Source organism: Salmo salar, chromosome 05, assembly GCF_965601325.2.
Source record: "Salmo salar chromosome 05, fSalSal1, whole genome shotgun sequence".
NCBI classification, from domain to species: Eukaryota; Metazoa; Chordata; class Actinopteri; order Salmoniformes; family Salmonidae; genus Salmo; species Salmo salar.
Window position 1 is genome coordinate 35,418,291 of NC_138295.1, and position 26,110 is coordinate 35,444,400.

At 42.8% G+C, this 26,110-nt stretch overlaps 2 protein-coding genes across 12 annotated transcripts in view; one reads left to right on the forward strand and one right to left on the reverse strand.

Moving 5' to 3' along the window:
- Positions 1–8,402: 8,402 nt before the first annotated feature.
- Positions 8,403–25,153, forward strand: tex11 (testis expressed 11). 3 transcript variants are annotated; one of them, XM_014199676.3, is made up of 29 exons: positions 8,403–8,524; positions 8,876–8,979; positions 9,114–9,198; positions 9,306–9,385; positions 9,484–9,564; positions 9,685–9,804; positions 9,996–10,076; positions 10,195–10,280; positions 10,434–10,491; positions 10,636–10,731; positions 10,817–10,898; positions 11,035–11,113; positions 11,312–11,463; positions 12,390–12,475; positions 15,756–15,893; positions 16,091–16,193; positions 16,293–16,417; positions 16,789–16,874; positions 18,811–18,864; positions 19,159–19,199; positions 19,686–19,772; positions 19,904–19,974; positions 20,275–20,388; positions 20,630–20,708; positions 20,820–20,969; positions 21,094–21,202; positions 21,407–21,581; positions 22,145–22,312; positions 22,512–25,153. In XM_014199676.3, the coding sequence occupies exons 1-29, from the start codon at positions 8,497–8,499 to the stop codon at positions 22,581–22,583; spliced, it is 2,790 nt and encodes a 929-aa protein (XP_014055151.2). In that variant the 5' UTR covers positions 8,403–8,496; the 3' UTR covers positions 22,584–25,153. The 3 variants fall into 3 exon arrangements, with proteins under 3 accessions (XP_014055151.2, XP_014055154.2, XP_014055152.2); XM_014199679.3 differs by having other exon boundaries at positions 21,407–21,527; XM_014199677.3 differs by having other exon boundaries at positions 20,630–20,702.
- LOC106604729 (disks large homolog 3) overlaps positions 22,945–26,110 on the reverse strand; it is a 141,554-nt gene continuing 138,388 nt past the window's right edge. For all 9 annotated transcript variants that reach the window (XM_082975177.1, XM_014199688.3, XM_082975178.1 and 6 more), the window contains one exon: positions 22,945–26,092. In XM_082975177.1, coding sequence (XP_082831303.1) covers positions 25,986–26,092 — 107 coding nt within the window. In that variant the 3' untranslated portion in view covers positions 22,945–25,985. The remainder of the gene's footprint in view (positions 26,093–26,110) is intronic.

Below are 26,110 nucleotides of genomic sequence, written 5' to 3' on the forward strand. Positions count from 1 at the left end.
GCAGCAGACTGTTTTCCTCCATCAATGCAACAAATGATATTGGCAGCTCTCTGTGGCAGGTACTGTAAATAAGAATATCCTGCCTCACCTTTCCGCCCATCACAACTCAAGACCTGCATGACCTACCATTCTGAGGAGTTGAGCAGCAGCGCAGTACCGCAGATCCAAACTGGGCTGCATGTGTTCCCTAATGGCCCCTGGACAACTGATAGGTGAGGCCCACTACTCACTCTGCGGTCTGCGGAGAACACCATTCTTCCACATCATTATTTTGAGAACATGGTAAATCATTGATCAGGCTCGACTTGTAGTGGGAGTCATGGCATTTTTCTGCGCAAATGTGTGCGATTCATTCTGCACATCATAAACCATGATGATTTAACTCGATACGAGGAATTCATCATAAACGTGACACCAGATTATTGAAGGTGAATAATATGCCCATAAATGCATGATAAATCACTTTTACTGACACACATGAAGTCAATCATTCATCAAGAATTGATAAGATGAATACCCTGGCCTGAAGTAACTTTTATGTTTACTTTTTCGTTTTTAAATGTATCAATACAAAAAAGGTTGAAAGAATACCAGAGAAATCAACTCAGTATCGAGTAGGCCTAAACAGCGACATCTCACTGACTGTAAAGAATGGAGACAGAAAGAGGGCAGGATATACACTTTATAAGTAACTGACTTCATAATATGATGAAACAATCTTTATCACACCATTTACCTTTTGTTCCATCTTGAGCACGAGACATCAGTTTGTGACTGGTCATGTGCCTGTCGTGTTCCACCTAGCATGCCTCCAGTTTATGTATAGTGTGTTCACTCATATGATAGAGTGAGTCTTCAGAGAGCAGGGCAGTGAGGGCACATTCCCCTTGGACTGGGAGGGAAGCTAGATAAGACTCGGGCAGGAACAATTGCTGGAAGCGGAGAGCTGAAAGAGGTGAGGTTTTAAGACGTTTTATTTTAGAATCTGTTGTAGCCTACGAAACACAATAAGAGGGCCTGGCCAGTTCTACACACGCAGCTTGCCGTCTTTCCTTTGACCCAACAATAAAGGCTTAGTAAAAGGAGTGGTAGCAGCAACAAAGACTTTCTTCAGGGAGGCCCTGACCGCCGGTGACCAAAGGACCATGATGGATATAGAATGTAAACGATACCCCCTATTCAAAAGATCTCTCGCATACGATGGTACAGGAGGCTCGAACATCTTCTGACGTATGCAGTGCGCTACACAATGTCATGGTCCTGGAGTTATGTTCAGTTTGTTTTGACTGATGTTTACATCGCATCATGCAACAATCATCTCTGATTAATATGTAACTTTTACCTGTTGTAGCCTTGACTGGGACTAGGCTTTATCGGGAATTGCATTTTATGTAGGCTATGTCAAGACTATTATATGAAAATCAATTGTTAAGAGTTTATTATTCTCATTACATCTTTATTATCCTACATAGTCCTCTCAATATACTGTATTATGGATCAGAGTATACACAGGATACGTTGATAGGCTATTCATTGCTCCAGTATCAGACACCATCTTGTGGGTGTAAAATAGAATTGCACCAAAAGTTTTCATTGGAAATTAGAAAGAACAGTGGATTTTATTTTTCAGCTCTAAAACGTTTACATTTCATTTAATTTACAAAATAGTTTAGTAAAAAAAAAGCTATTATAGAAAACAATTATTCGGCCTAACTGACAATTTGAGATTCAAGCAAAACAATGAACTAGAGATGTGGGCTCCCGATCTCGGTTGCTGACATAAGTAGAATTTTTAAGCGTTGCCGGCCGGTACGGTATCTCGAGCTTCGTCCTTAGTGCATGCGTAGACCAGCTGGATGGAATATATGGACATATTCCACCTCTCAATATCCCAGTCTGTTGTCCCTATGTGCTTCAAGATGTCCACCATTGTTCCTGTACCCAAACAAGCTAAGGTAACTGAACTAAATGACTATGGTCCCGTTGCATTCACCTCTGTAATCATGAAGTGCTTTGAGAGGCTAGTCAAGGACCATATCACTTTGTTATTCCTAATCTACAGTATATCAATGACCTTGCTGCTGTGTCTTCTACCGTACGTCCCATTCTCTTTGTTGATGATAGCAATTTGATTTTATCACACAAGAATTTTGATTTACTAATTTCTGAAGCCAACTCAGGTATGGCCAAATTTTCCAAATGATTCCAGATAAACAAATTATTTTTAAAAGTAAAAAAAATCCTACTTTATTGTATTCACTAGTAAGAATACAAAATATTCAAAAAAATAAAAATAAAGAGCCAGAATCTCAATTGGTGGAAATGAAATGGACAAGTGAAATCCACTAGATTCCTCTGAGTTCTAATTGATGAAAAGTTATCCTGGAAAGATCATATTCAGTTTGACTGCAGTAAAGTGATGAAATATGTTGATATCATCATCAAGATTAGTGGTTTGGTTCATCATGATTGCTTCCTAACTCTACTTACCCATATCTCATTTACTGTGATATTATCTGGGCTAGTACATATGCCTCCTACCTACACAAATTGCTCATCATACAAAATAAATGTGCAAGACTAGCCACCTTCTCTAATTACCTGGGTACATCTGCACCTTGGTTTAAGAAACTCAATATCTTGTCTATTTACGACATTAATGTACACCAATTATGCACTGTCATCTACAAATACTCATACCTCCCAGACAGTTTACCTAAACCCTTCAATTGATTCTTCTAGGTTAATTCTGAAATCCATCTATATAACACAATACACTGTGATAACCTTCACCCTCCCCACATAGTCCATTCTCTATCAGATACAGAGGTACCGTACTCTGGAATTCTTATCTTCACATTGCCAAAACCTCATCATCCCTCAATAACTTCAAGTGAAGACTGGGGGTGAGCCTGATAAACCAAACTACCCAATAATCCCCTCTATGTAGTTTTTTCTTGCATACTGAGTATATCATGCACAATTATAATTAATATGCTTTTTTTAACTGATTGAACAAACTTTTTTTTATATACTTATTGTCACGTCCTGACCAGTAAAGGGGTTATTTGTTATTGTAGTTTGGTCAGGACGTGGCAGGGGGTGTTTGTTTAGAGTATTTCGGGGTTTGTTGGGCTATGTACTTATGTAAGAGGGGTGTTTGTTTTATGTGTTCCGGGGTTGTTTGGTCTATGTTCTATGTTAGTGTATTTCTATGTTCAGTCTAGTTTATCTATTTCTATGTTTAGTTCATTGGATTGACTTTCAATTGGAGGCAGCTGTTCCTCGTTGCCTCTGATTGAAGGTCCTATGTATAGGGGTGTTTTTGTATGGGGATTTGTGGGTAGTTGTTTCCTGTTTTGTGTCTGTGCACCTGACAGGACTGTTTAGTGTCGTTCGTTGTTTTGTATACGTGATTTGTTTGTTTTTCCTTCATTTGATTTAATAAAGAAGATGAGTATACACGTTCCCGCTGCATCTTGGTCTAATCCTTACGACGCCCGTTACACTTATATTTGAGGAGTGGTTTTCATATAAGCCCTTTTGGGCGTCCAACTTCACCTGCACACCGTTTTTACCAGTTTTCTTATCTGTACTGTTTTGTCTTTCAGTTATTTTCTTCGGTGCGAATAAATAAACCTCAACCCTCCACCTTGCCCGACACCCTAGACCCACAAAAATGTGCATACCGCCCCAACAGATCCACGGATGACGCAATCACCATTGCACTGCACACTGCCCTATCCCACCTGGACAAGAGGGATACCTATGTGAGAATGCTGTTCAACGACTACAGCTCTGCTTTCAATACCATAGTGCCATCCAAGCTTGTCACTAAGCTCAGGGCCATGTGTCTGAACTCATCCCTGTGCAACTGGGTCCTAGACTTCCTAAGGGGCCGAACCCAGGTGATGAGGGTAGGCAACAACATCTCCACCACGCTGATCCTCAACCCGGAGCCCCACAGGGGTGTGTGCTCGGCCCCCTCCTGTACTCCCTATTCACCCATGGCTACGTATGACTCCAATTCAATCATCAAGTTTGCTGACAACACAACAGTGGTAGGCCTGATTACCAAGAACAATGAGACACCCTACAGGGAGGAGGTTAGTGCCCTGGCGGAGTAGTGCCAGGAAAATAAGCTCTCCCTCAATGTAAAAAAAAACAAGGAGCGCCAAGAGACAGAAGAGGGAGCACACCCCCATCCACATTGACGGGGTTGCAGTGGAAAGGGTCAAAAGCTCCTTGGCGTGCACATCACTGAGGACCAGAAATGGTTCCACCACAAGTGGTGAAGAAGGCACAACAGTGTCTCTTCAACCTCAGGCAGCTGAAAAAATGTGTCAAGGCCCCTAAGACCCTCACAAACTTCTACAGATGCGCCATTAAGAGCATTTTGCTGGGCTATATCACCACCTGGTATGGAAACTGCATCGCCCTCAACTGCATGGCTCTCTAGAGGGTGGTGCTGTCAGCCCAACGCATCACCGGGGAAACGCTGCCTGCAGTGTCGGATTAAGAAATCATAATCCACAGTCATTTTTTATACACTATTGATCCTCTGTGGATAAATTATGTACTCTGGTGTATTTTGAACAGTGAGAGAAGGCTACTGTGGTTGTTTAAAATTGCAATATCTATTTTAATATTTGTTGCCTCTTGGGTCCCAGCCTTGACTCACATAATTGACTAGTAGTAGTCACATTTGCTTATTATGCAGTTTACATTTTTTATTTTTTTGATCAGTTACCTAATCAAGGCAGGGCCCTCCAGTTACCCAGGTGGGCCCCTACCTCCTCACCCCATCTGATGATAAGCAGAGTGGCAGCAGGCAGCAGCAGGCTGTCTACACTCATTGAGACTGGGCTCCTGAGTCCTCCTGTGGTTGGCAGTTGCAGTAGAAAAAATACAAAATATTTATTACATATATAATATATTTTTTAAACACTTTTCTGTGGGGGGGGGGGGGGGGGGGGGGGTCCTCTTGGGACCCCACGGGCCTGGGCCCAGGGGCTTCAGCCCCGGTAAGCCCCTGCATTCATCTGGCCCTGGTTGCCTGCCCTCCAGGACACTAACAGCACTTGGTGTCAAAGGAAGGCCAAGAAAATCATTAAGGACCCAAGCCGCTGACTGTTCACTCTGCTACCATCTGGCAGACAGAGACAGTACAGGTGCATCAGAGCCAGGACCTATAGACTGAGAAACAGCTATCACCAGGGCCCAGGAAACAGGATGCATCAGAGCTCAATTACGAGTCTCATAGTAAAGTGTGTCAATACTTATGTAAATAAGGTATTTCTGTTTTTTTTATACATTTGCTAACATTCATAAAAACCTGTTATGGGGTATTGTGTAGATTGCTGAGGACGTAACAAAAGGTGGAAAAAGTCAAGGGGTCTGAATACTTTCCGAAGGCACTGTATTCTCTGTATTCTCGACATACCTAATATACCTGCGACTATACATACCATTTTCTTTTCCAAATTATACTGAACAAAAACGCAAAATGTAAAATGTTGGTCCCATGTTTCATGAGTTGAAATAAAAGATCCCAGAAATGTTCCATGCACACAAAAACCTTATTTCTTTAAATTTCTGTGCACAAATTTGTTTACACCCCTCTTAGTGGGCATTTCTCCTTTGCCAAGATAATCCAGGCACCTAACAGGTGGCTGATGATTGGCTAGGAGAAATTGATAATAAAATGAATGTGAGGGCTGTCTTGTTAGACTTCAGTGCAGCTTTTGACATTATCGATCATAGTCTGCTGCTGGAAAAACGTATGGGTTATGGCTTTACACCCCCTGCTATAATGTGGATAAAGAGTTACTTGTCTAACAGAACACAGAGGGTATTCTTTAATGGAAGCCTCTCACATATAATCCGGTTAGAATCAGGAATTCCCCAGAGTAGCTGTTTAGGCCCCTTGCTTTTTTCAATTTTTACTAACGACACGCCACTGACTTTGAGTAAAGCCAGAGTGTCTATGTATGCGGATAACTCAACACTATACACGTCAGCTACTACAGCGACTGAAATTACTGCAACACTCAACAAAGAGCTGCAGTTAGTTTCAGAGTGGGTGGTAAGGAATAAGTTAGCCCTAAATATTTCTAAAACTAAAAGCATTGTATTTGGAACAAAACACTCACTAAACCCTAAATCTTGTAATAAATAATGTGGAAATTGAGCAAGTTGAGATGACTAAACTGCTTAGAGTAACCCTAGATTGTAAACTGTCATGGCCAAAACATATTGATGCAGTAGTAGCTAAGATGGGGAGAAGTCTGTCTATAATAAAGCAATGCTCTGCCTTCTTAACAACACTATCAGCAAGGCAGGTCCTACAGGCCCTAGTTTTGTCGCACCCTGACTACTGTTCAGTCGTGTGGTCAGGTGCCACAAAAAAGGACTTAGGAAAATTGCAATTGGCTCAGCACAGGGCAGCACGGCTGGCCCTTGGATCTACACAGAGAGCTAATATTAATAATATGCATGTCAATCTCTCCTGGTTGAAAGTGGAGAAGAGATTGACTTCATCACTACTTTTATTTATGAGAGGTATTGACATGTTGAATGCACTGAGCTGTCTGTCTAAACTACTGGCACAAAGCTCGGACACCCATGCATACCCCACAAGACATGCCACAATAGGTCTCTTCACAGTCCTTAAGTCCAGAACAGACTATAGGAGGCACACAGTACTACATAGAGCCACGACACATGGAACTCTATTCCACATCAAGTAACTGACGCAAGCAGTAAAATTTGATTTAAAAAACAGATAAAAAAACACCTTATGGAACAGTGGGGACTGTGAAGCAACACAAACATTGGCACAGACACACGCCCCCCCCCCCCCCACACACACACACACACACACACACACACACGATAACATACGCACTATACATACACATGGATTTAGTACTGTAGATATGTGGTAGTGGTGGAGTAAGGGCCTGAGGGCACACAGTGTGTTGTGAAATCTGGGAATGTATTGTAATGTTTTAAAAATTGTATAAACTGCCTTAATTTTGCTGGACCCCAGGAAGAGTAGCTGATTCATTGGCAGCAGCTAATAGGGATCCATAATAAATAGAAATACACAGGTGCACCTTGTGCTGTGGGCAATAAAAGTCACAAAACACAATGCCACAGCATGTATAGCATTGTGTGGGTGAGTGGTTTGCTGATGTCAATGTTGTGAACAGAGTGCCCCATGGTGGCAGTGGGATTATAGTATGGGCAGGCATAAGCTATGGCCAATAAACACATCCCTTTTGCCCTCAGGGCATGGACTCTACAAGTTGTCGAAAGCGTTCCACAGGGATGTGAAAGACCCAGCAGCGTTGCAGTTCTTGACACACTCAAACCAGTGCACCTGGCACCTACTACCATACCCCATTTAAAGGCACTTAAATATTTTGTCTTGTCCATTCACCATCTGAATGGCACACTACACAATCCATGTCTCAATTGTCTCAAGGGTTAAACATCCTTCTTTAACCTGTCTCCTCCCCTTCATCTACACTGATTGAAGGTGACATCAATAAGGGATCAAACCTTTCACCTGGATTCACCTGGCCATTCTATGTCATGGAAAGAGCAGGTGTTTCTAATGTTTTGTACACTCTGTGTATCTACTTGGACTGTTATTTCTTGATTTCTTGTTTTGATTTTTTAAATTGTGTAATTGTATTGTATTTGCAAGACATCCTACTGCACTGTTGGAGCTAGTAACATAGGCTTTTCACTGCACCTGCCATAACACCTGCACATTTTTCTATGTTTTAGTCTGGCAGGCTGCTCACCTTAATTTTGGCTGCTCACCACATCCCTCTGCACTTCCTTATCGGTTAGTGCTATTCGGGACCATTGGGGTGTCCCTACCCAAAACACTAAACACTACCCTTAACCATAACCTACCTCAACCTACATACGTGTACACAGTACTTCAATCAATCACCTAACTAAACCTATTTGTACATATTACCTTAAAAAAAACACAAAAAAACAAACTCCTAACCCAGTACACTGACTCGGTACCGGTACTCATTATATAGCCTCATTATTATTTGATTGTGTTATTTTATTGTTACAATTAAATTTGTATCTATTTGCACATTTTCTTACGTTTTAACTGCATTGTTGGGAAAGGGCTCGTAAGTAAACATTTTACGGTGAAGTCTACACTTGTTGTATACGCCGCATGTGACAAATAACATTTGATTTGAATTTGATTTGACCCTTACCTAACCTTAACCATTTGAGTTTCAACTTCAATGGGGTGGTGTCAGTGGTGCACATCCTAAGGGCTCGCGGATAACAAGGGCCTTTCTCTTCGACGTCACTTCACGAGAGTGGCTCGCGCGACGCCAAGATCACAGCTGTCAATCACTTATCAGCATCAGCATCCGAATGGAGCGCTAGCTGACGAGCTTAGTTACATTGTTTGTGTCTATTTAAGGTGTTACACTTTCCTTCACTCGAAACATGGATATGTTTATTTCAAATGTAAAATGTGAGTTTATAGCAACTTTTTCTGACATAAAATGTTGACTGCTAACGTATATCTTAATGTTAGCTAGCTAGCTAGCCAGCTGACTAACCTTCCAGTGTGCTTTAGTTTACGCTTCAGAAAATGTAGCAAAGTTGAAATATATTGCTAAGTTACCGGTATATTGGTTATATTCCTCATTTGAAATTCGCAAAAGTTTCCTTGAAATGTATTGGCATTACATGAGACGTCGATGGTGTCGGCGACCACTGGTGCCTCGAACGCAATGCCAACCTGTCACGTCACTCAACAGGCACCTGTATGTATTTATTTTCATGGTGGTTTTTGGGATAATATAGTTATGTTTTATTAAAGGTCTCACAGAGCGCCTGCTGCAGAAACAACTGGCTAATACAGATGAGGTTATTGAGAAGCTCTTTTGTGAAGACTTCCCAAGAATAACACCATTGGATCCTCAGGTTGGCAGCCAAACTTAGAGCAGTATTTTCTTCTCTAACGAAACCATTGAAAGGTGCATGTGTTTTAGTCAATAATTTATTCTATAGAAAAATAGCTAGTTTGCTAATTGCCACTTCAAATTAACATTCTCTAGCTTGAAGAAAGTGCCATTCAGCTGTGGAATTGGGCAGTCACCAAACGTGTGGGAACAGCCATAAATGAGCACCAGAAAGCAAAAGGTAGCCTAATACTTATTTTTTTGCTGTGAAATACCTGATTTATGCCATTGTCATCATTACTGACTTTCTCCTGTGATGTATTCCTCCTGGTCTGTCTGTGGTGTCAGTGCGTCATGTTGCATGCAGGCTGCTGTACGCCTGTGAGCCTGAGAATCCAGCAGAGGGCGCTGTGCGCAAACAGATCCTGGTTAGTGAAATGGATCATGAAATAAACCACTGCACTGTAAGGCCTACCTCTGTGTTACTGTAATTCATTAATTAAGAAAATTTACATTTTCTTTACAGATGGCCAGCAAGACAGGAAGAACCTGGCTAGACTGTAAAAAGCCCCAGCTAGCTGATAACTTCCTGAGCCTTGCTGTCAAAGTAAGCTTGAATATGTTAAACTATGCCCTATGACTCTGTACAGTATATAAGACAGTTGATAAACTTTTAGAACTTCTGTCATAACACTGAACTCAAATGTTCATAATATTATTTGTCCAGAGCTTGGAGACACTGTACAGTCGACTAACATCCCGAGGCCATGGAGGGGCAGACATCAACACATCGAAAGGAGATGTAGAGAAGGACCTGCTTCGAGTTCTGTCTTACCAAGCTGAGTCGGTGAGCTAGAGATGGATTCACCATCTAACACATACAACAATGTTAGGCTAATTTGTACTTGTGAAATTTGTCAACTGAAAGTGACATTTTCACACATCTGCAGAATGAAGAAGAAAATAGTTTTTTGTTCACATATAGCTTTACTTCACTGATGTGCTGGTAGCTTATGATATGTTTTTATTCTGATGCAGGCACTTGCTCAAGAGAATCACCAAGAGGCTGTGGCCTACATGCAGCGCTGTAAAGACATGCTACTGCGGCTCCCCAAAGAGGTAGGATACAAAAAGGAAACTAAACTCTGATATTACTTTGATAAAGCACTAGTGTTTTTAACTCTCCCGATATTGGGCAGGTATATTCAGCTACTCCCCCCCCCCCTCCCCCCCAAAGACAGGCTATCTCTCTCTCATGTGCTATAACTTCGGAGTGGATTCCTACAATATGAAAAAGTATGAGGAGAGTTCATTCTGGTTGAGGTAAATAGCATTGATTTAGCTTGACAAAAGATACTATATTAGTGACATAAAGGAAGCATTACAGAAGCTCAACATCTGAAATATGTTACTTATTTTAATTAAGGTGTATGATAAAGTGCAGTACATGAATATCTACACTGTTGTCTTTTCCAGCCAGAGTTATGACATAGGGAAGATGAATATAAAATACTCCCCTGGTGCTGAAGTGCAAGTAAGGGAGTAGTGCAGTTCATACATACCATAGTCTCTTAAGTTTTTTCACTAGTACTTCCTGGTTATTAGAAAAGCCAAAAGCTCCAATGTTTTGATTTGTTTTTAATTACAGTAGAGTAAATTGCTGAACGTTCTTATTTAGGCCAAGGTCCTGAGGCTCCTTGCCACTGTCTATCTGAAGTGGGACTGTCAGCAGTTTCAGGAGAAGGCACTCAATGCTGTGAACTTAGCCAATAAGGTAACCCCCCCCATCACTCTTGTTGATACTTTCTAATATTAAGCAAGATTATTTGGTTTTCGATTAAAACTCAGCAATTTCACAGGAAAGTGTGCATCCCTCTGGGCTCTACCTGAAGATCAGAATTCTACTGAGTTGTGGGGCTCAGGATGACCACATAAGAGCTGGTGAGTAGGACATTACCCTGTTTCTCTCTCTTTCTGCTTTTTTGAATGGCTTGAGTGGGAGTTTTAAGGACTCCCAAGTCCTCCGTTTACAGTACTGTATAATGCATTACCATTTCATCTTGCTGTCTCCATTCAGGAGTGACAGAGCTGCTGGAGTTGGAGGTTCCTCTGGAAGTGTGTCTAAGCACAGTGAAACTACTCATGGCTGAAGACAGGTAGACACACTGATCATCTTAACAAATTGCAAATCAGATATCCACTTGTGCCATTGTATTCATTCCAGACGTTTTTAGATAAAGTAATAATGTAAATATTTTATAATATAAATATTTTCATGTTTCCATTGAAATACAACATTGTATTGATATATTGCATTGATATGCGCCGTGTGTTCTGTTGATATGTGTTCCCAGAGAGACATTGGCCTTTGACTACCTGAAGAGGGTGTGCCAGCACTTTGAGTCATCCCCTGAACTGGGCAGTGCCCTGGTCCTGCACATTGAGTTGCTGCTGCAGAGAGGCAAGGAGCTTCTGGGAAAACAGAAAATAGAGGACATCATCACAGGTACTACAGTGGTGGTGGTGGTGGACATCATCACAGGTACTACAGTGGTGGTGGTGGTAGTGGACATCATCACAGGTACTACGGTGGTGGTGGTGGACATCATCACAAGTACTACGGTGGTGGTGGTGGTGGACATCATCACAGGTACTACAGTGGTGGTGGTGGTGGACATCATCACAGGTACTACGGTGATGGTGGACATCATCACAGGTACTACAGTGGTGGTGGTGGTAGTGGACATCATCACAGGTACTACAGTGGTGGTGGTGGTGGTGGACATCATCACAGGTACTACAGTGGTGGTGGTGGTGGTGGACATCATCACAGGTACTACAGTGGTGGTGGTGGTAGTGGACATCATCACAGGTACTACAGTGGTGGTGGTGGTGGTGGACATCATCACAGGTACTACAGTGGTGGTGGTGGTGTGGACATCATCACAGGTACTACGGTGGTGGTGGTGGACATCATCACAGGTACTACGGTGGTGGTGGTGGACATCATCACAGGTACTACAGTGGTGGTAGTGGACATCATCACAGGTACTACGGTGGTGGTGGTGGACATCATCACAGGTACTACAGTGGTGGTGGTGGTGGTGGACATCATCACAGGTACTACGGTGGTGGTGGTGGACATCATCACAGGTACTACGGTGGTGGTGGTGGACATCATCACAGGTACTACGGTGGTGGTGGTGGACATCATCACAGGTACTATGGTGGTGGTGGTGGACATCATCACAGTTACTACGGTGGTGGTGGTGGACATCATCACAGGTACTACGGTGGTGGACATCATTACAGGTACTACGGTGGTGGTGGTGGACATCATCACAGGTACTACGGTGGTGGTGATGATGGTGGTGGTGTTGATGCAGTGAAATGAAAATGCAGTTGTAAGATTGCTGATATGTCCTCTTTCAGGCCACTACACTGGTAAACAGCTGTCTCCTCAGACTCTCACCTGTTTACATCTCCTGCTGTGGGACAAAGCCTCCAAGAACTTTGAGGTACAGTAGAACTTTTTATTAATTTTTTTTATTTCACCTTTATTTAACCAGGTAGGCCAGTTGAGAACAAGTTCTCATTTACAACTGCGACCTGGCCAAGATTAAGCAAAGCAGTGCGACACAAACAACAACACAGAGTTAGACATGGAATAAACAAACCTACAGTCAATAACACAATAGGGGAAAAAAATCTATATACAGTGTGTGCAAATGAGGTAAGATAAGGGAGGTGAGGCAATAAATAGGCCATAGTGGCGAAGTAATTACAATTTAGCAATTAAACACTGGAGTGATAGATGTGCAGAAGATGAATGTGCAAGTAAAGATACTGGGGTGCAAAGGAGCAAAAAATAAATAAATAACAATATGGGGATGAGGTAGTTGGATGGGCTATTTACAGATGGGCTATGTACAGATGCAGTGATCTGTGAGCTGCTCTGACAGCTGATGCTTAAAACCTCTTACATCTAGACGTTCCGCTAGCGGAACACCTGCTCCAATATCCAATGATAGGCGTGGCGCGAATTACAAATTCCTCTAAAATACAAAAACTTCCATTTTTCAAACATATGACTATTTCACAGCATTTTAAAGACAAGACTCTCCTTTATCTAACCACACTGTCCGATTTCAAAAAAGCTTTACAGCGAAAGCAAAACATTAGATTATGTCAGCAGAGTACCCAGCCAGAAATAATCACACCCATTTTTCAAGCTAGCATATAATGTCACAAAAAACAAAACCACAGCTAAATGCAGCACTAACCTTTGATGATCTTCATCAGATGACACACCTAGGACATTATGTTATACAATACATGCATGTTTTGTTCAATCAAGTTCATATTTATATCAAAAACCAGCTTTTTACATTAGCATGTGACGTTCAGAATTAGCATACCCCCCGCAAACCTCCGGTGAATTTACTAAATTACTCACGATAAACGTTCACAAAAAACATAACAATTATTTTAAGAATTATAGATACAGAACTCCTTTGTGCAATCGAGGTGTCCGATTTTAAAATAGCTTTTCGGTGAAAGCACATTTTGCAATATTCTGAGTAGATAGCCCAGCCATCACAGCTAGCTATTTAGACACCCAGCAAATGTAGCACTCATCAAAGTCAGATTTACTATAAGAAAAATGTTATTACCTTTGCTGTCTTCGTCAGAATGCACTCCCAGGACTGCTACTTCAATAACAAATGTTGGTTTGGTTCAAAATAATCCATAGTTATATCCAAACAGCGGCGTTTTGTTCGTGTGTTCAAGACACTATCCGAAGTGTAAATAAGGGTCACGAGCATGGCGCATTTCGTGACAAAAGATTTCTAAATATTCCATTACCGTACTTCGAAGCATGTCAACCGCTGTTTAAAATCAATTTTTATGCCATTTTTCTCATAAAAAAGCGATAATATTCCGACCGGGAATCTGCGTTTAGGTAAACAGACGAAAGAAAACAAAGCATGGGGTCGACGCGGGCACGAGCCTGAGTCTCACAGTACTGTAACCAGCCACTATCCAAACGCGTTACTTTTTTTCAGACAGAGCCTGCAAAGCCACGATTCAGCTTTTTGCCGCCTTCTGAGAGCCCATGGGAGCCGTAGGAAGTGTCACGTAACAGCAGAGATCCTCTGTAATGGATAGAGATAATCAAGAAGGGCAAGAAATTGTCAGACAGGGCACTTCCTGCATGGAATCTTCTCAGGTTTTGGCCTGCCAAATGAGTTCTGTTATACTCACAGACACCATTCAAACAGTTTTAGAAACTTTGGAGTGTTTTCTATCCAAAGCTAATAATTATATGCATATTCTAGTTTCTGGGCAGGAGTAATAATCAGATTAAATCGGGTACGTTTTTTTATCCGGCTGTGAAAATACTGCCCCCTAGCCATAACAGGTTAAAGTTAGTGAGGGAGATATGAGTCTCCAGCTTCAGTGATTTTGGCAATTTGTTCCAGTCATTGGCAGCAGAGAACTGGAAGGAAAGGCGGCCAAAGGAGGAATAGGCTTTGGGGGTGACCAGTGAAATATATCTGCTGGAGCATGTGCTATGGGTGGGTGCTGCTATGGTGACCAGTGAGCTGAAATAAGGCGGCGCTTTACCTAGCAAAGACTTATAGATGACCTAGAGCCAGTGGGTTTGGCGACGAATATGAAGCGAGGGCCAGCCAACGAGAGCATACAGGTTGCAGTGATGGCTAGTATATGGGGCTTTGGTGACAAAACGGATGGCACTGTGATAGACTGCATCCAATTTGCTGAGTAGAGTGTTGGAGGCTATTTTATATATGACATCGCCGAAGTCAAGGATTGGTAGGATAGTCAGTTTTACGAGGGTATGTTTGGCAGCATGAGTGAAGGCTGCTTTGTTGCGAAATAGGAAGCCTAATCTAGATTTGATTTTGGATTGGATTGGAGATGCTTAATGTGAGTCTGGAAGGAGAGTTTACAGTCTAACCAGACACCTAGGTATTTGTAATTGTCCACAAATTCTAAGTCAGAACCGTCCAGAGTAGTGATGCTGGACGGGCGGGCAGGTGCGGGCAGCGATCGGTTGAAGAGCATGCATTTAGTTTGACTTGCATTTAAGAGCAGTTGGAGGCCACGGAAGGAGAGTTGTATGGCATTGAAGCTCGTCTGGAGGTTAGTTAACACAGTGTCCAAAGAAGGGCCAGAAGTATACAGAATGGTGACGTCTGCGTAGAGGTGGATCAGAGAATCACCAGCAGCGAGAGCGACATCATTGATGTATACAGAGAAAGGAGTCGGCCCGAGAATTGAACCCTGTGGTACCCCCATAGAGACTGCCAGAGGTCCGGAAAACAGGCCCTCCGATTTGACACACTGAACTCTGTCTGAGAAGTAGTTGGTGAAACAGGCGAGGCAGTCGTTTGAGAAACCAAGGCTGTTGAGTCTGCCGATAAGAATGTGGTGATTGAGAGAGTCAAAAGCCTTGGCCAGGTTGATGAATACGGCTGCACAGTATTGTCTCTTATCGATGGCGGTTATGATATTGTTTAGGACCTTGAGCGTGGCTGAGGTGCACCCATGACCAGCTCGGAAACCAGATTGCATAGTGGAGAAGGTACGGTGGGATTCGAAATGGTCGGTGATCTGTTTGTTAACTTGGCTTTCGAAGACCTTAGAAAGGCAGGGTAGAATAGATATAGGTCTGTAACAGTTTGGGTCTAGGGTGTTCGCTGAAAATAAGTACATTGCTCTGTCATAGTGAAGTCTGTATTTGTTGGGATGTGAGTCATTTTCCTGTTCCAGACTAAGAACTTCTCAGAGGCTCTGCAGTGGTATAACTACTCCTTGAGTTTCTACAAGGCTGGCCAGATGGAGCCCAACCTGGCCAAGCTTCAGAGGAACAGAGCCTCCTGCTTACTGCAACTGCAGCAGCTGGACAAGGTGACTCAATAGTGTGACAACAGACTTCACACAGCATGTTGTAATTATTACTGTATAGTAATCTTTGTGTGTACTTTGTGCATTCCGGGTGTGTGTGTGTGTGTGTGTGTGTGTGTGTGTGTGTGTGTGTGTGTGTGTGTGTGTGTGTGTGTGTGTGTGTGTGTGTGTGTGTGTGTGTGTGTGTGTGTGTGTGTCAGGCCAAAGAAGCAATAAAGGAGGCAGAGAGATGTGATCCAAACAGCATCTTCACTCAGTTCAGTGTTTACAAGATTGCTGTCCTGGAGAACAATGTGGAGAAAGGTAACAGCATATTACATGAGTGTGGTGAGTTTTAGGATGGACTACATGACTACATTCAGGCCCTCTGTGCCTCTCAGTCTGAAGCCTTGTCTCTGTCAGCTGCAGAGGCAGTGAAGGCCATCGGGGCTCTGGCCCAAGGTCCTGTGTCCAGTGAGGACAGACTGCTAGTGGCTGAGAATGCTGCCTCCAACCTCCTCAGTCTCGCTGCTCAGATCGCTCTGGAGGTGGGTCCCCATTACTGACCTACCTCTGGGACAGATGGTCATACTGTTGCTGATTATGGGGATGATAATGAGGATGATGACAATTTGAGAGCTTGGGACTAAAAGGTTCTATCTCCATTTTTGACAACATGTAGTTATTGACATAGCCTTGTTCTTTTCAGTGTTCTCTAGCTATATAGTAAATACCCCCATTCATGTTCTAAAGAATAAAATATTAAAGTTGCTGACATCATTCAAACCAATGAGGGTTTGGAACTTTAAAGCCAATTACCTCAGAATCATCTTTTTGCAGATAGTCCCAAGCTCTTGAATTGTTGAAGGAGAAAAGACCCATCATCCTCATTGTCATCCTTTGTTTCCTTTCCTTCCAGAATGAGCAACAAGACACAGCCATGAAGGCTCTGGAGAGTTTGTGTGAACACTCAAAAGATGAAGCTCAGGTTCTCACTGCTCTCAGGTCAGTTACTAACGCACACAAACAACATCAGTGAACTCTTGTCCAGCGAGATCAGGAACACTATGTGAATGGTCCATCTGTAAGACATACAGTGGCTTGCGAAAGTATTCACCCCCTTGGCATTTTTCCTATTTTGTTGCCTTACAACCTGGAATTAAAATGTATTTTTTGGGAGGTTTGTATCATTTGATTTACACAACATGCCTACCACTTTGAAGATGCAAAATATGTTTTTGTGAAACATACAAGAAATAAGACAAATAAACAGAACTTGAACGTGCTAACTATTCACCCCCCCAAAGTCAATACTTTATAGAGCCACCTTTTGCAGCAATTACAGCTGCAAGTCTCTTGGGGTATGTCTCTATAAGCTTGGCACATCTAGCCACTGGAATTTTTCAAGGCAAAACTGCTGCAGCTCCTTCAAGTTGGATGGGTTCCGCTGGTATACAGCAATTTTTAAGTCATACCACAGATTCTCAATTGGATTGAGGTCTGGGCTTTGACTAGGCAAGACATTTAAATGTTTCCCCTTAAACCACTCGAGTGTTGCTTTAGCAGTATGCTTAGGGTCATTGTCCTGCTGGAAGGTGAACCTCCGTCCCAGTCTCAAATCTTTGGAAGACTGAAACAAGTTTCCCTCAAGAATTTCCCTGTATTTAGCGCCATCCATCATTCCTTCAATTCTGACCAGTTTCCCAGTCTCTGCTGATGAAAAAAAATGGGGATGGTTTTCTCGGGGTGACACGCCAGACATAGTGTTTTCTTTGATGGCCAAAAAGCTCAATTTTAGTCTCATCTGACCAGAGTACCTTCTTCCATATGTTTGGGGAGTCTCCCACATGCCTTTTGGCATACACCAAATGTGTTTGCTTATTTTTTTCTTTAAGCAATGGCTTTTTTCTGGCCACTCTCGCGTAAAGTCCAGCTCTGTGGAATGTATGGCTTAAAGTGGTACTATGGACAGATAGGACCACTTTAAGCCATACATTCCACAGAGCTGGACTTTACGCGAGAGTGGCCAGAAAAAAAGCCATTGCTTAAAGAATCTCCGCTGTGGAGCTTTGCAGCTCCTTCAGGGTTATCTTTGGTCTCTTTTGTTGCCTCTCTGATTAATGCCCTCCTTGCTGGGCCGTGAGTTTTGGTGGGAGGCCTTGTCTTGACAGGTTTGTTGTGGTGCCATATTCTTTCCATTTTTTAATAATGTATTTAATTGTGCTCCGTGGGATGTTCAAAGTTTCGGATATTTTTTTATAACCCAACCCTGATTTGTACTTCTCCACAACTTTGTCCCTGACCTGTTTGGAGAACTCCTTTCAGAACAGGTGTGTATATATGGTGAGATCATGTGACAACTCATGAGACACTTAGATTGCACACAGGTGGACTTTATTTAACTAATTGTTTGACTTCTGAAGGTAATTGGTTGCACCAGATCTTATTTAGGGGCTTCATAGCAAAGGGGGTGAATACATATGCACTCACCACTTTTCTGTTTTTAATTTTTAAATGTTTTTTTAAGCAAGTTATGTTTTTCATTTCACTTCACTAATTTGGACTATTTTGTGTATGTCCATTACATTAAATCCAAATAAAAATCATTTTAAATTACAGGTTGTAATGCAACAAAATAGGAAAAACGCCAAGGGGGATGAATACTTTTGCAAGATGACCTTATCATAAACATGACATAACATACAATGACAGTTGATTATCACAATTTGTGTCGCATCACCAGTCTCCAACATAAATGTGTTAGAATGCATGATGCAGTGAAACATGGTGCTATTTAAGCTTTCAGTGAGGTTTAACTGTGTCTCCATGATCTACTGACCTATATCTTTTAATTTCTCCTGTGAAATGTGTGCCTCTCAGTACAGTGTTAGTAGGTGAAAGGAACTAGGTCCCGAGTCCTCATGGTCTTTGTCTATTACAGGTGTTTGGTTCGACTAGTGCTCACAACAATAGAAAAGGCCAGTGGGGAGATAAGGTGAGATATCGTGAAACATGATCATACAATAGTGTTTAAATGCTTCATTTAATTTTAGTAATTTAGCCAACACTCTTATCCAGAGCGACATACAGGAGCAATTAGGGTTAAGTGCCTTTCTCAAGGACACATCAATATACTTTTTTTACCTATCCGGCTTTGGGATTCAAACCAGCGACCTTTTAGTTACTGGCCCAACGCTCTTAACCGTTAGGATACCTGCTGCCCATTTCTACAGCGTTTCAGTTGTGGTTGATTTACTGTTTCTGCTTGTTACATTTCCTCTATATATAGACATGCAAATCTGGATGTTCTGCTGTCATATCTAAAAATGGGTGAGTACAATGTACAACAATCACACTTACAGCAACATCTTTCTCCCCTCAATATATGAGTACTCTGAGGTAATGCATTATCAGTGTTTCCCCTATGCGCACCGGCGCTGCTAAATCATCCCCGTCTCGCCCAAAAAATTATTATGTAGAATTGGCTGGTGATGTCATTGAGATCGAGATCAAATTAAACTGTCTTCGATTTACAGATGAGTTCCAAAGGAAGAGAACGTAATTTAATTTTCATACATTTTGGGAGTAGAATGTCCTTTAAAAAAGTCACCAGAAGTGACCTTCTCACAGTCGTTCAATAGGAAGACTGAGAAGGAAGATGCCCCCCACTACCTCCCCCAGGAAGATGCCCCCACTACCTCTGCCACCGCTGCTTAAAAAATCCTCAGCTTTAGTGTCGATTCTATTTTTCTCTGCTGTGCACTACTGCTTGGTTTTCACCCAGCCAGTGTTTGCTGTTTACTGTCACCACCACAGCACTGCAGAAAGTGTCACAGCTCAGCCCAGGGCCTAGCATGGCTGTAGAGCAGCGCACAGAGGACGCCAACTGGTTCAGGAAGATTGGTACTTACATACTATCTGGAGATATACTGTTATTTATCTTGCTATTTTACGAATTACAGTAGCACTGTGTAAGCAGCATAGTGCACTGTGCATTTTGTCTAATTTTATTTCTGTGTGCCTGCGTGTCTTAGCTTGGAACTCTGCGCTGCAGTGTGAGAGCAGCCCTGACAGGATGAGGGATTTCTTTGTGTTCTCTTACCAGGCATGTCCTCTTATTAGCATCACCGGGAGAATTGATCTGTATCTGTGCAGGTGTAGATCAATACAACCCACAGGGAATTAGTGTTGCCAAAGATAGAAACGTGGAGCCCTGCAGCTTCCACATAAAACAACTTGGTCAGTCGTTATACCCGTACACCCCTAAAACACACAGACACGGACCGTCACGCAGTCACCCTTCGTTTAATGCATTCTCTGTGTTGTGGTCCTTCATCTTTATGGTTCTCTTAATATATATATATATATGTGTGTGTGTGTGTGTGTGTGTGTGTGGTAACCCTAGCTGTCCCAGTTCTGCCCCTCGGACCGGGCCGTGCTGATGGGCCAGAAGACGTGCCTGCTGATGGCTGCTGCTGCCTCTCTGGAGCTCTGCAGGAAGTCTCCACACTCTGAACAGGTGTGTACCACCCCCCCTCTCTCTCTCTCTCTCTCTCTTTTTCTCTGCCTGTCTTCCATATTTAGCTCTTTCTCCATCCGCATGGATGGAAATTTACCAAGACCAGCGGAGAGGAGAGGTGACTAACCGTGTTATCAGTGCTGGCGTAGGTAGTTATTTTTAATCTTGCCGTTATGGGTAGCGGCCACTAGGTGGCGATGATGAATACTGAATGACTGAATGTCACTGTCTTCATGTTTAGAAGGAGCAACTGACACAAGCCCTGGAGCACATTCAGATCTGCTGGGAGGTCTGGAAGACTCTTAAAGCATCAGGTGGCCGTAATTATCCCTCCTCTTCCATTCCATACTGTGCTCTGCTCAATTCTGCCATGATGTTGGATTACGTTGTGTGAGGAGAATAATCTGACATCATCTGATACTCACGCCCAGGGGACAACTCCAAGGACCCAACCAACATTTTGCTGCTGCTGTATGAGTTTGAGGCTCGTGCCAAGCTCAACGACCCCAAGGTGGAGACAGTGCTGGAGTCAGTGCTGGAGCTGGATAATGTTGAGATCAAGGTGTTGGAGACCATGGCAGGTGAAGAGTAAACACCGTAGTTGACCCTCTCCTTACAGGACTTGTCCTCCTCATCCAGTGTTTTTTGCCCGGCCACACAGTTTTGTATTGAGTATTGTGATGAGTGTGTTTCTTCTGTCCTCAGCCTTGGCCATGGAGCCTCCTGCCCACTTCCCTCTGCTGTGTAAGAAGGCCTTGAGGATCGCTCTGTCTCTGCACAGGAAACAACCACAAGCAGACCTGGCCCGCTGCAGGTGTGTGGCCATCTCATTGCTCATCCCATCACAAAACAACAACAAAAAAAGCCTCACAGTTTACCGTTGATCCACTGAACGGGTCTTTCAGAGACTCGTATATGATCCAGTCAGATATTTGCTGTGACAGAACCTCAATGTGTCCGTGCGTAGGTTGCTGTGTGTGATGTCTTACTCCCTCTCTATCTCAATGCTCCCTCTCAGCCAGTGTGTCCACAGCCTGATCCAGCTGTCGCTACCCAGCGGCGTGTCGGATGTGGAGGCCCGTGTGCTGGAGGAGGTATGGGGCTACTATGAAGAGGCCCTGTCCATCATCACAGCCGCAGTGAGTCGGCAGCAATCTCGTGCCACCGCCGCCACCCCCAAGCAACCCCGCATTGTAATTAACCCCCTCGTCCCTCCGCCCCCCTCCGCCGCTGCACTGAAAGCATCTCCTGTTTGTTTTTATCAATGGGCTTTCAGCAGCACTTCAATTAGCAGATGCTTCCATTCACCATCCCTTTCCTGCCAATGTGAATGGTAATATGCTGTACAAGCCATCGCTCTGCTGTTAAACTGGTGAAAAGATGCATCAGAGTATTGAAGCATTACCAAGCTTTATGTGCACAGGCACATTGTCATATGCAGAGTTGCAAATTGAAACACTGCCGTGCAGATTTTCCATTACACAACCTTGTAATCAATACATTATAACAATGGATGGACAAGTGACTTAAATTAATATACATCAAAGTCACATACATTTTAATCTTCCTCACAAGTGAGCATGGTCCTGTATAAAATCCCGTATTTTCTGACACCCAGACTGACTATAGACACTGAAAGCCACATTCATAGGCATACCTGGACTCTGAGGTCAGGTGAGTTATCACTGGTGCTCCTAGCCAGGTGGACGGCAGCAGCTTGAATGTGTTCGTTGTCTCCTCTGTGCCTCCTCTCCAGCCTGAGGACTTCCCTGAGATGGAGATCCTGTGGCTGCTGACCCGAGCCTGGAACACAGGCATCCTGCTGTACAGCCTGGCCCAGTACCCCGAGGCTGAGAGGTGGTGTGGCCTGGGCATGAGCTTCCTCCGGCACCTGGGCTCCCTGCAGGAGAGCTACCAGACACAGGTACTACTGACTGACTGTGGGAGGGTTGGAGCAGCAATGGAGCGTGACAGGGCTGAGTCATCCAGTCAAATGAGAGGCCTCGGCCTCGTCTTAAATTAGAAAAGTTTGACTGTATACCTGTTACTGGAAACAAATATAGACCTAGCCATTTGTTTCTTAATTACATTGCTAATATCCAGTATTGTTTGTCTGTCGACAGATGTCGGGTCTGTACAGTGAGGTCCTGGACAGGCTAGACAAAGCCAAGAAGAACCTTATCATGGAGGAGTGATCATGATGGTTGAGCTCTGCGGAGCACTTTTAATGTCAGGTACCTGATATTATCCATGTGGTAGCTGGGATGGTGGTTTACTGTATGAAGTCTCACTGGTTCCTGTATGACTGGTCTTCAGTTTAGTCAGCTCCTCCAGGATGTCAGTTGCATCCTGCCCTCCCCTAATATTTCCCTATGGAGAGTTTAGATAACAATTTCTAGCTTTTGTAGTTCATGTTTTGGTACTTCTCTACATTAATATAAATACATTTTATCCCTCCCTGATATTACATTCATATGAATTTTACATTGTCTTATTTAAACAACTACCAATACCAGTGGACTTGATTTGGTGAGAATAAAACACATCGAAATCATATAACCGAGTCACATATTTTATTTTCAAACAAATAAACTCGTCCAGTCCAAACCTAAAACCCCAAACAAACAAAAAATTGCAGGACTGTGCTCCCTCATGACTAGGACAGGGAAGACCATTTGGCCCAGCATCCTGATAGGCTCAAACACCTGCAGTGTGACAGGAAGGAAACTACTGTACAATCAAAGAATTTGCAAGCACTTACTGCACAGGTGTGCTGTCAAACAACTCATCACCCAAAAGGACAAACCAGAACCCAACAACCCCCCCAGAAAAGCTTACATAATCGTGTCTCTCTCACTGGAACAGACCCTCATGAATTATACACACACGGGAATTAAGGTTCAATCTTGTTATACCGCAACTTCAATGGAAAGGATGAAAAAAAAACATGTTATTTGGGCTTTATTGACATGATGGCTGACCGAAAGGTATAAATACCAGACATATGTTTAACAGTCAGCTGTGTTTCAACTAAAAACAGAGGACCAGTTCTAAATCAGATATTCATCAATGCTCCTCCTGGTTACTGGAATATATTGTAGGTTGCTGCCTGCATCTTGTCTTCATTCTTTGAATCTATACACCATTTTCCACAAGAAATAACATGTAGACAGGCCGGCCCTAATTCAGGGAATTAAGTTCCCAACTGACTAAAAAGTGTTCCAATAGGCAGCTGAAGAGTTGTCTATAGAGAAATACCAACATTACGTCACATGTATGGAAAAATTGGAAATTATATCTCAGTTTACTTACCTGTCATTTGTGATCTATAAAAATGTTTTGTCCCAGTTTATTTCACACATGCATGAAGCACAGGTGAGGGGGATCTGCTGGGGGCATATTTACATTTGACAGCTACCACACCCTTTGAAACAGTCTGTAAGCAGTTTATAAATGGCTCTGTTCCCTTCAGTTATTCCCTGAACTCTGGTTTTGACACAGGTAATGACAGCTGGTTTAGCAGTGGTGCCTGGCAGGTGGGCACACCTGTTCAGAAAATGCCTGCATGTACAGGTGTTGGGGGGGGGGGGGGGTTGACCCAGAGGGCAAGGGCATACAGAAGATGGTCTGGCTCTCAGGCATCTGAGGAAAACCCTTCCCCTCTTCCAAAAACGGTGGAAAATGAAATGTTCACAGGGTAGGGGGCCACAGTATTCTTCAACAAGTCAGACACGTCCCCTCACATGAACAAATAAACAGTGCCAAGATCTGCAAAGGAAGATTTAGCAGGTCATTTCAATCTTGTTGAATCCATAAAGCCAACTCAGGCAAGGGTTTACCACAGAAGTGGTCTTCATGAAGCTTCACCACATAAGATAGGCTGATGATTGTGTCTATTAAAGAGTTCAATGCAAATGCCTTTCAAAATCTCTCAGACCATTCAGTCAGTTACTCTTTCATTCACATTTAACATCTGTGAACTCTTAAATTTGTCCTTTAAAACATGGTGTTTCAGTCGCAGGGGAAATTATATCGGTGCGTTAGATTCTTGAGCTGACCGAATTCACCCCAGATATACCATTGGGTTCATAACACAGTGCCTCAACACATGCCCAGAAGAAATTTAAAAAAAGATTGAAAAACTTTATAGATACAGAGCATATAGGTTTTAATCAAACCCCTCTTAAGTGTTATTTTGGATGGGGGGGACAATCCAAAAACCAGTTATATCGACTCTTTAATTGTTAGGACATCCAATACAATTTGTCTTGTTCTACCCGTTTTAAGGCCACCTTCAGGGTGGCATATACAGGACAGTACCATGTGACCATTCAACCAAAAATAATCATATTGGAAGGCAGAGAGTGTAATAGGGTGGTCTGCTGCTCAACATGGGTGAGGGAGCTATGGCTGCCCAAATTGGAATCCAATAAATTCTTAAACTACAACAGGAAAAGGATAAAAATACAGGGGGAAGATAGGAATCCACAGAGGTGAGATATGCGTTCAGTCTATTGCACTCACAAGTTAGACCTCCTGGAAGTCAGGAGAACAACTCAGAAAATAAAATAAATGTCCTGTTTGTTTTCCTTGTCAATTATTTGTAGCTTCCCTCACGAAGTACAGGTAGTAATATAACAATTTGTATTTGATGTAAGGCAGTTTGGTGTTTTGCAGAGAGCCCCGTTACACTTCTCTACCCCCACCTTTTACACAGAGCAGCTAAAAACCACAAGCAAAAAATCCCACAAAAAAAAAAAACAAAGGAATGAAATCTAACAGCCCTCCAAGTAGACAATTCTAGTGAAATGTAAAATGTGTCGTTTTTAATATGTAGTAAAATCTCAGTAGGATTTGTTCATTTACCTTGTGATTTCATTATATAAATGTAGATTCATAACTCATTTCTTTCATTTGTTCTGCCTCCCAAGAGGTCTTGATCAGCTGCAGCAGCACCAACAACTGGCAGCTGATCAAACAGCAAGCTGGTTTGTGATAGATCACCAGTCTGTAGGCTTCTTCACCAATTTCTTCAGTAATTATAAACAAGAGAGATCACTCCTCCAACAGTACCATCAGCTGGGCTTGATATTATTCAGTCCTTGTAGAAAAAAAACCCTCCTAAGTGGTCTTTGCTTCTCTTGTGTCTTTTTTTAAATGTGATTTGATGAACATTTACAAAGTGTTCCAACTTGTGTGATTAAGTCTCCATTCCTCTGCAACTTCCCCTGAATCCCAAACTCCTCCTCACCCCGGCATTGTCTGTAAAACATTCTGATCTTCAACTGTCAGTCCCATTTCACAAAAGACGGATTATTTCTCCTTTTCCCTTTTTTTGTTTTAAAATGACAAATTCATTCGGAATGGCATTTCCAGTCTTAAATGGATTTGCTGAGAAACTCATGCAGGGGTGTGCACAGTCACAGTAATGGTGATAAGACTTCTTTTCATTTGAGATTAACATAATGATGACACTAAAACTTGATATGAAACATATCGGCAAAAAAGGGGGAGGGAGGAGCTATTTGGGGGATGGGCGGGGTGTCAGGAGGGCTGTGGGGGGCTCTGCACTGACACAGAGGGGTATAGCTGGGAGTTCAGAGCTTCTCTGAGGAAGGTATCCAGATGTAGGGGCCCGACTGTTCCTCGATGATCATCTTGATTTTGTTGTAAATTTCCTCTAGAGAGTCACCCTGTACAATGGCTGGAGACAGACAGAGAA

Bases quoted from the DNA above. Each gene is read 5' to 3' on its own strand.
- tex11 (XM_014199676.3), top strand. From the start codon at position 8,497: ATGGATATGTTTATTTCAAATGTAAAAT. The intron at 10,899-11,034 runs GTGAGTAGGACA...GTCTCCATTCAG, and splicing joins GGATGACCACATAAGAGCTG to GAGTGACAGAGCTGCTGGAG. The intron at 20,709-20,819 runs GTAATTATCCCT...ACTCACGCCCAG, and splicing joins TCTTAAAGCATCAGGTGGCC to GGGACAACTCCAAGGACCCA.